We start from the raw sequence: 9,617 nt of genomic DNA on the forward strand, positions 1-9,617 counted from the left end.
GTCCAACATCTCAATGTTTCCACATAACTATATTCCAACTTGATCTGTTTTCTCAAATAAAATTTGACTTATGAAACTAAAAGAAAGTATTTTATAGAGTCTGTCTAGGATAATTATGCTTCACTGATTTGATCCAGTTGTTAAAAATGTTTTTCGATTTCTCAAAATCCATAATAAAGGGGTAAGTAAACTTTGTAACGCCCATAAAAACTGTTGATGTGATGAAAATCCTGTGGCTGAGCAAAATCTTGACAATAACATAATACATTCATTGGAAAATCCTCTAGCAAAGGCATTTTCGATTTATTTGTATTTTATTTATAACTGGGGCAGGGAAAAAAGAGGCCCACGGCAGCACATTGATTTACCTAAATCAAAGTGGATTTGTACTTGGAACTGTAGGTCTGGTGAATTTTAAATGAGGGCTATACATTGTCCAATTGTGCAACATTACTCCTTAAAAAGCAGGACATGTTTGTATTTTATCTCAGCACTGTGTTGAACTAGATAAAAAATGCCTACTTAAAACATACCAGCTACACAAAACTTAGATATTTGGACTGCACTCTGGACCGATCATCTAAGGGAACAAATACCTAATACATACAAAAAATTTAAGAAAAACACCCTTATTGTCTAGGTGGGTCTAAAAGGACATGCTTCTTGGAGAAATTTGTTTTGTTTTGTAAAAACAACATTTAAAGCATTCAGTTCTTGTGGCTATAGGAGCAGCATTTAATATATCATTAAGTATATTGTGAAAAATCTAAATTACCTTTCAAAAAATGTACTACTGTGGCAGTACCACGGTACAGTGATGGCATCAGATGGTAATACCAAAGTACTTTGTCATTTACCATTGTACTAAATGATTACCATATTCATTTACCAGTACTCCAACTTACATAAAAAATAAAATAAAATAAAAAAATGGTTATGTAATGGTACTTTTTTTTTTTACTTCAACTGTACTGTACTCAAGTAGTGTTTGATACTTTTTTACCTGGAGTCATTCAAAAGCTGCACTTGCTGGTGTTGAACTAAATAAAGACTTTCTTTATTGCTGGAAACAACAGGATGCACATGGAAAGTTTGTTTCAGCTGACTGTAGGGACAAATTCTTCCCATGCAATTTTTGCCCTCTGTCTTCTCAAGTATCCCGGTACTGTTTTAAAAAGGAAAAAAATGCTCAAAACGATTCACTGCATCGTGCATGATTGGGCTCAGCTGTTCAAATGATTCAGACTGATTTGCTAACCTACTCAAAAAAGTGATTCATTAATGAAATGGGCATTGCTAGAACTGATATGAACAGCCGACAGGAGACATAAGAAAATGATTCTCACATCGGTATGTGGTAAAATCCCTTCGTAATTCATCAGAAAAATACAATTGAGGCACATCAGAAATGTATGCAACGTCGACGCTCCTGACCGGTAGGCTATCTGTGTGACCAGTATCTATACCCTGATAGCACAAGTAAACCCAGACATCTATTTGATGTGTATGTTTACATCTGGAAGACATTTTTTTTCCTCTCCCCAATTTGGAATGCCCAATTCCCAATGCGCTCTAGGTCCTCGTGGTGGCGTAGTGATTCGCCTCAGTCTGGGTGGTGGAGGACGAATCTCAGTTGCCTCCGCGTCTGAGACCGTCAATCCACTCATCTTATTACGTGGCTTGTTGAGCACGTTACCACAGAGATATAGCGTGTGTGGAGGCTTCACGCTATTCTCCGCAGCATCCACACACAACTCACCACGCGCCCCACCAAGAGCGAACCACATTATAGCGATCACGAGGAAGTTACCCCATGTGACTTTACTCTCCCTAGCAACCGGACCAATTTGGTTGCTTAGGAGACCTAGCTGGAGTCACTCAGCACACCCTGGATTTGAACTCATGACTCCAGGTGTGGTAGTCAGCGTCTTTACTCGCTGAGCTACCCAGGCCCCCTGGAAGACATATTTTTTACGGTGCTTGCTCATCTGCAATACGTCTATAAGACGCAAGTATGTATTTGATGTGTTTCAGACATTGAGCAGATGTCTTTGAGACATGATTTAGAATGTTTATAAATATGATCCTTTTAAGATGTTTAGCAGATGTAAACTAGATTGTGATGCTTTCCAGATGAAAAGATCTAAAACAGACATCGCGGAGATGTACATGTGCTATCTGGGATTACATCTGGAAGATGTATTTTTCATGATGTTTGCTCATCTGCAATACATCTCTAAGACATATGTCAATATGTATGTCTCGGATGTCAATAAGACATTTATCAGATGTCTTTGAGATGTTTATGATTTAGAATGTTTGTAAATCTCATCTTTTAAGATGTTTAGCAGATGTTGCTTAAATTGTGATGCTTTCCAGATGAAAAGATCTAAAACAGACAACTCTGAGAGGTACGTGTGCTATCTGGGCATGGTCTGTACTGTAGTGTTATTATGGGAGGGCCCCTGATAGCACACGTACATCCCCAGGTCATCTATTTGATGAGTGTGTTTACATCTGGAAGATGTATTTTTTGGTTTTTCCTCATCTGCAATACGTCTATAAAACATATATCAATAAATATGTCTCAGATGTCAATAAGACATTCATCAGATGTCTTTGAGACGTTTACGATTCAGAATGTTTGTAAATCTCATCTTTTTAATATGGTTAGCAGATGTTAATTAGATTGTGATGCTTTCCAGATGACAAGATCTAAAACAGACAACTCTGAGAGGTACGTGTGCTATCTGGGTTTACATCTGGAAGACATTTTTTTTTTTTTACATTGTTTGCTCATCTGCAAATCCTCTTTAAGACATATGTCAATATATGTCTCGGATGTCAATAAGACATTCATCAGATGTCTTTGAGACATGATTTAGAATGTTTGTAAATCTCAGCTTTTTAAGATGGTTAGCAGATTTTAATTAGATTGTGATGCTTTCCAGATGAAACGATCTAAAACAGACATCTCGGAGATGTACATGTGCTATCTGGGGCAATTTTACATAAATGATGAAAAGTGAATGGTGTATTTTTCCGTGCCGCATTTATTGTAATTACCTTAGTAACCCTGTGACTGCAGCCAAATCACTTGCTACTGTGAATTATGGTATTTATTCAGCATATTATTATCTCTGCCAGGAAAATGTGTGGAGATTCTAGCCACAGTGTGCTAAAGAATCAGTCTGAAGTGAACAGGTGAAATCTTGCAAAATCAGATAACCTTTTATTCTTAATAAATCGTGGTCGGATATCGCTCTAATTTATTTTTGAGAGGAAGTCTTACTTGTAATGTTTTTAAATGTTCCCTAATCACTGCTATTAATTCAGTTTATGGTTTATTGATGTGATAGTAGATGTTGAGAGGTGATGGCATTTACAAGGCCTTTGGTTTTCTTAGTCATCACAGGTTGATGTGTGTATAGATTTTAGAAAAGACTGCACTCTGGTGGCCAAATGTTATTAGTCCTTGTACTACGACTGAGTCAAAAGAGACCACTTATGGTAGAAATTGATCCTTTAAAGGGTTAATAACAAATCCAATATAGGACCCATTTAATGGATCATAGTATAGTTTTAGAAATGGACGTTTCTTCCATTGCATTTGGAGTTATAGCAGGTGGGCGGCTGGATTGCTTAGTGAAACTGAATCCAAGGTGGATTGCTGTACTTAAAGCATGTGAAAGACTCTCACAGATCCTCTATGCATTACTGAAATCCTTCACAAAAGCAAAATTATAAATGCCTCAGAGTTAGTAACCTTTTAAAAGGTAAAAGTGGGGCGTTTTCTGATATTTTATAACCAAAATGTTACAATAATTTAGGCCTATAACTAATAATCATTGGTATCGTTTTAAAATATGGCGCCAAATGACTTAGTCTCTCACACGATACCATTTGAAGTAACTAAAGATCCTCTACATAAGATGAAAAAGGAAGAAATATTAAAAACAAAATCAAATACCAAAGCTTAAGCGTCCCAATTTATGTATACTCACACTACTATGTACTTGATTTGATTGTTTATTTGATTCACTAACAAAAAAGCACCAAAAAGTACTTCATTGGATATGATCTGCCAAATGAATAAATGTAAATTAGCATCTGATACCATCACTAAACCAAATTACTTCAACTGTACTTTTTTATGTAGGATTTATTCCTTAAAGACCACTTTAAAATGACATGTAATGCATTTGTTTACATTATGGGCATGTAATGAAACTTAACTAAAGCAACATATTTTGGAGAATGTCCTTTTATGCAAAGACGCACACACACAACAGCACCTTGAAGTGTCAGCATGTGGCCATTTGTTCATGACAATGGTATTAAGAAGGTGTGAATGATGTGTAACATTTGTTTCATTAAACAAACAGTCACACAGAGCTCATTTCCTCTCTCATTCTCTTTTTTTAAGCATCCAACTCATCACACTATCAACACCCACCCGCTCTCCATGATTTTCTGGCAGCTGACAAATGGTGTATGATGGAGTCCTGCAAGCTGCTGTCAGGGAAGCTAATATTTACTGAGAGATACAAAATGCATTTCAAAAGCATTTTATTCCTCATTTAAAGTACAAAAAGTGACCCTAACCCTAAAATTTTGGGGGGATTTATTATTTAATATATAAAAATGTTCATTAAATATGATACAAATGACATTATGTGAATACAGTAACAGTCATTTAAAATTAATTATGTACAATCTTATTTACAGCACAGAGTTGGACACCATTAAGTAGGTTCATATGGGGGAAAAAAATCAACATTTACTTAGTTCCACAGCGATTATTACTGATAAACAAAAATTACTGTCAATGTACTCATGTTACCAAGTCAGCCAACATGGTGGAAAAGCAAGATCCACTTTCTGTTCTTTAATATTATTGGATTTATGGATAATTTGACTCCACTTAATTTAACTTAAGTGAATGTCCAGTTGCTAGAACCAAGTTACAACCAAGCCCGGACAGAATCTGAATTCTGCGGAATGGACCTAAATATGGTAAAATATGTTCAAAAGAGCTGAGAGTACTACAGTCCAATTGGTAGCTAAAATCATATTCAAATTAGCCAAAACATTTAAAGGGATCACCCAAAGTTCACCCAAAAATGAAAATTCTCTCGTCATTCTAGTTGTGCATGGCTTTCTTTCTTCTGCTGAACACAAAGAAAATTTTAGAAAAATATCTCAGCTCTGTAGGTTCATACAATGCAAGTGAATGGTGGCCAGAACTTTGAAAGTCCAAAAAGTGCATAAAGGCAGCATAAAAGTCATCTACATGACTCCAGTGGTTAAATCCATGTCTTCAGAAGCGATATAATAGGTGTGGGTGAGAAACAGATAAATATTTCAGTCCTTTTTTACTTTAAATTCTCCTCCCTGACAGTAGGTGGAGATATGAACAAAGAATGCGACTCAGACAAAAACAAAAGAAGAAAAATGTGAAAGTGAAAGTGGAGATTTGTAGTAAAAAGGACTTAAATATTGATCTGTTTCTCAACCACACCTATCATATCACTTCTGAAGACATGGATTTAACCACTGGAGTCATATAGATTACTACTATGCTGTCTGTATATGCTTTTTGGACCTTCAGAGTTCTGGTCACCATTAACTTGCATTGTATGGACTTGTTTGTATGAGATGTATGGATTTTTCTAAAAATGTCCATTTGTGTTCAGCAGAAGAAAGAAAGTCATACATCTGGGATAGCATGAGGGTGAGTAAATGATGGGAGAATTTTCATTTTTGGGTGAAGTATCCCTTTAATGATCCAACACATAACTGAAAGGATGTGTAGAACGTTGTGAATGATGGACATTCCAATTTGGAGGCACAAATTCTGTGTTGGCCTGGGCATAACCAGGATGGAGTGTCTCAGTCCCTCTCACAGGACGTGGTAGACTGGTCTGTTGCTGGGACTGTCTGGAGAAGTGGACTGAGAGTCACTTCCAGTTGGTGAAAGAGCAATCATATTCCTCATTCCCACAGCAACTCCTGTGTCTACTGAGGACAGCCTGTCCACAATGCTGGACAAACACTGCAAACTAGATGTTCCGGGAGTTCTGTCCACTACACTAGCTGGATTGGAGAAGAACGAGGAAATTACATGGTTAGAGAAACATGGCAAACAATCTGACACAAAGAACTTAATTATTAGAAAGTAATTATTATGTGGAAATTATGTTTTGAGGAATTTGAAAATGAACCTAAAATACATTGAGGTACTTCAAATATTCAATTTAGTGGTCGACCAGTTGAGTTTCAATATTTGATTGATTTTTAGATTATCACATTTGTTCCCCCTAATACTGAATATGTGGCTTCATCCATTTTTCTTACCATTTTGTGCATCAAAGTTGTAGTTATTCCCAAAGTTTGGATTCATCTGAGGCCAAACAGGACTGTTGCAGTCAATCTAAGCCGAGAAAACAAAAAGCTCTTTTTTTAAACATATTCAACAGTACAGACAAATTTGAAGCAATGAACATATTGTCAATCATTTAATTTTTTTCATCTACAAAAACTTGTGCATCACAACAGCAAATGAGCTGTGTGGTTTGTGTGCTTCACTATACTGCTTTATTTCATAGTCTGGTTACTTTGCGAGGAACTCTCATGCTACGCTGTGCTCCATGCGTGGCGAATTGATTGAGTCAGTGGAAGCGACACCAGTTTGTGCAAGATGACACTTTCTCTGAGTAAATCTGCAGAAAATCCTGGCAGAGGCGCAGCTCATGCAGTCAGTCAAGAATGCGGCGCGGCTGCCTCTTTCCTGCCAGCCTCTGTTGGCTGGATTTACTGAGGCTTTATTAGGCTATAAAGAGTCCAGTGGGAAAGCCATTACTGTATCCTCCATTTTTAAGCCCTGTATTGAGATTTTGTCATAAATATCTTGTGAACCAACAACTCAGACTGAGTCTAGATGACTGTCCTTCTCTCCAATCTAAAATAACAAGTCTAAATTGTAAAAAGTGGCAACTTATTACCTTTAAGGAGCTATTGCTACCAGATCAAACCCTAACTAGCTTTGTTGATGTAGCCTAATGTAATCAGGTTGATTCAGACATGATAAATAATATTTTAGATTTGAATCAAGTCGGTTAATTTAGATTGTATAGAAGTGAGAATGTGCAGTTGTTAAGGAGTTTAAGGAGCTATTTCTACCTGACATGTCACTTCAAAATAAAGTTTGTTGGTGTAAGCTATTGTAATTCAGTCAGGTTGATTTAGTCATATTAAACAATATTTGACCATTTTGACCAGTTATTTTAAAAGTTACCAGATTAAGCACATTTTTTAAATATTGTTTTTCATTTTTTATGTACACTGTCAAAAAGTGAAAACGCGCAGATGATATCTTAAGGAATATTCCGGGTTCAGTAAAAGTTAAGCTTAATCGACAGCATTTGTGGCATTATGTTGATTACCACAAAAAAAAATATTTCTTTAAAAAAGAAAAAAGCTGGGTTACAGTGAGGCACTTACAATGGATGTGAATGGGGCAAATTTTTGGAGGGTTTAAAGGCAAAAATGTGAAGCTTATAATTTTATAAAAGCACTTACATTACTACTTCTGTTAAAACACATGTATTATTTGAGCTGTTACTTAAATCTTCATTTTTACAATCATTTTAGGGTTTGTTGACATCACATCGTCATGGCACTAAAGTTGTAATTTTGGATATAACTTTACACATAAAAGGTTAGTAAGCAATTTTATCACACTAAAATCATGTTAACATGCATACAGTGATATGTCTCATCACTGTCACGACTGCTATGTTGATCGGAACTGCACCCAAGAATTTCACACACCATTGCACTTGTGTATATGGCTGTGTGACAATAAAGTGATTTGATTTGATTTTGATTTGATATTTTTTACGAAATAGTGTGTATTTTAATGTTTACGGATTGGCTCCATTCACTTCCATTGTAAGTGCCTCACTGTAACCATGATTTTTGCTTTTTTTGAAGAAAAGAAGGGGCTAAAAAATTAGTTTTTGTGGTAATCAACATTATGTCACAAATGCTGTCGATTGAGCTTGACTTGTATTGAACTCAGAATATTCCTTTAAGAAGCTATTTCTACCTTACATAACCCTTAGAAAATAATGTTTGTTGGTAAATAAAGTCAGGTTGATTTAGTCATATTAAACAATATTGTTGGACAATATTTGACTGTTTTGATCAGTTAATTTAGATGTTACCACATGAAGCATATTCAAACGTAATCATTATCAACACTAGCAAAATTGATCTCCTTTATTTTGATTATTAGCTAACATTCATTGAGATTTCCTAAGTGCTCTGACCTATAGTAGTAAACTAATATCTTAGCATATAAAAGAAGACAGATGTGGACGGCAATATATTTTTGTCGTGCTAGTAGTGAGACAGCCCTGACTCCAACTGAGTGATAGAATCCCCTGTGTGCCACTGAGATATGAACACGAAAGTGAAAAAAGTAGAGAGACAAGGGCAAAGGGTAGGACATCAGACCTTGTGCAGATACACACAAAAACATGGAGAAACCCAAACATCTACATTCAAACGACTCTTTTTGCACTGAAAAAAGTGGTAACGTGCGATTGTTATGCTATGGAGCTCTTTCTACTTGATCTAACCATTAAAGTTTTGTAGGTGTACCTTAATGTTTTCAGGTTGATTCAAACATCATGAATCAAACCAAGTAATTTAGATTAATCATTTCTTTTCCAGTGTGTGCATTTGACCATTGGACCTATTAGAATTGCCGAAGTTCCTTTTGAATGTTAGTAGAACATAATGGTTGTCAACCCAAACCCCTAAAATCCAACAAGACATGAGCATAAGATGCTTACCATGCTTTCACAACAGCTAGAAGATGGACTGGCGGGCTCTGAGCTGCTCTCTGTAGGCAGGTTGTAGTAGTTTTCCACCTGTTCCCGGAGAAGCTCTTGAAGGCTCTCGATATACTGGATGGCGTTCCTCAGGATCTCCACCTTGGGAAGACGCTGGCTGGGATTGGCGGATGTGCAGCGACGTAGAGCCTCAAAAGCGTGGTTCACCTTCTTCAGCCTGCGCCGTTCCCTCATGGTGGCAGCTCTTCGGCGGTCCACTGTGCTGGATTTTCGCTTGCAAGCTTTGCAGGCCCATTGCAGGCAGTGACCCGGCTGGTGCGGGGCCCCGGGGACCCGAATGTGCTCGTCCTCCTCGGATCCAGCAAGTTCCCCTCCGGTTCCAAACTCCAAAGTTTCAGGGGATGAGGCGCAAGTGCTGTCGTAGAAGCCCTGGGATGTGGAGAATACATCCATGGTTGGAATCGTGTTGAGTAGGGTTTGTATGAACACTGTGGTGAGTGATGTGATTTCTCTGGTGCCAAACAGCCTCTCTTATAGGGCCCTGTGTGGAGGCCGGGGCCCACACTGGTCAGCCCTATTGACAGTGCCCCATTGGCCAAAGCTGTAAGGGCTCAGTGACCCCCCTCCCTGTCCACCCTGCTCCCCACCCAAACCCAACGCCCTACTGAGATTCCCACATCTGTGTGGAGGGGTGGTTTCTCACTCAGCTCGACAGCTTAGCTCATGATGGTCATTACAAGACATTTCAAACCGATC

The 9,617-nt window shown here is 37.5% G+C and overlaps 1 protein-coding gene across 1 annotated transcript; it reads right to left on the reverse strand.

Annotated features, from left to right (window-relative positions):
• Positions 1-5,637: 5,637 nt before the first annotated feature.
• LOC127435427 (myogenic factor 5-like) lies at positions 5,638-9,314 on the reverse strand. The gene is made up of 3 exons (XM_051688921.1): positions 8,862-9,314; positions 6,358-6,433; positions 5,638-6,096 (listed from the first exon to the last, which is right to left on the reverse strand). Exons 1-3 carry the CDS (start codon positions 9,312-9,314, stop codon positions 5,903-5,905), a joined length of 723 nt encoding a protein of 240 aa, XP_051544881.1. The 3' UTR covers positions 5,638-5,902.
• Between the last annotated feature and the right edge of the window lie 303 nt (positions 9,315-9,617).

Source organism: Myxocyprinus asiaticus, chromosome 45, assembly GCF_019703515.2.
Source record: "Myxocyprinus asiaticus isolate MX2 ecotype Aquarium Trade chromosome 45, UBuf_Myxa_2, whole genome shotgun sequence".
NCBI classification, from domain to species: Eukaryota; Metazoa; Chordata; class Actinopteri; order Cypriniformes; family Catostomidae; genus Myxocyprinus; species Myxocyprinus asiaticus.

Coding starts and splice junctions, on each gene's coding strand:
- LOC127435427 (XM_051688921.1), bottom strand. CDS start 9,314: ATGGATGTATTCTCCACATCCCAGGGCTTCTACGACAGCACTTGCGCC. Junction 6,434..8,861: donor CTAGCTGTTGTGAAAGCATG/GTAAGCATCTTA, acceptor TTCTCGGCTTAG/ATTGACTGCAACAGTCCTGT. Junction 6,097..6,357: donor CAACTTTGATGCACAAAATG/GTAAGAAAAATG, acceptor TCTCCAATCCAG/CTAGTGTAGTGGACAGAACT.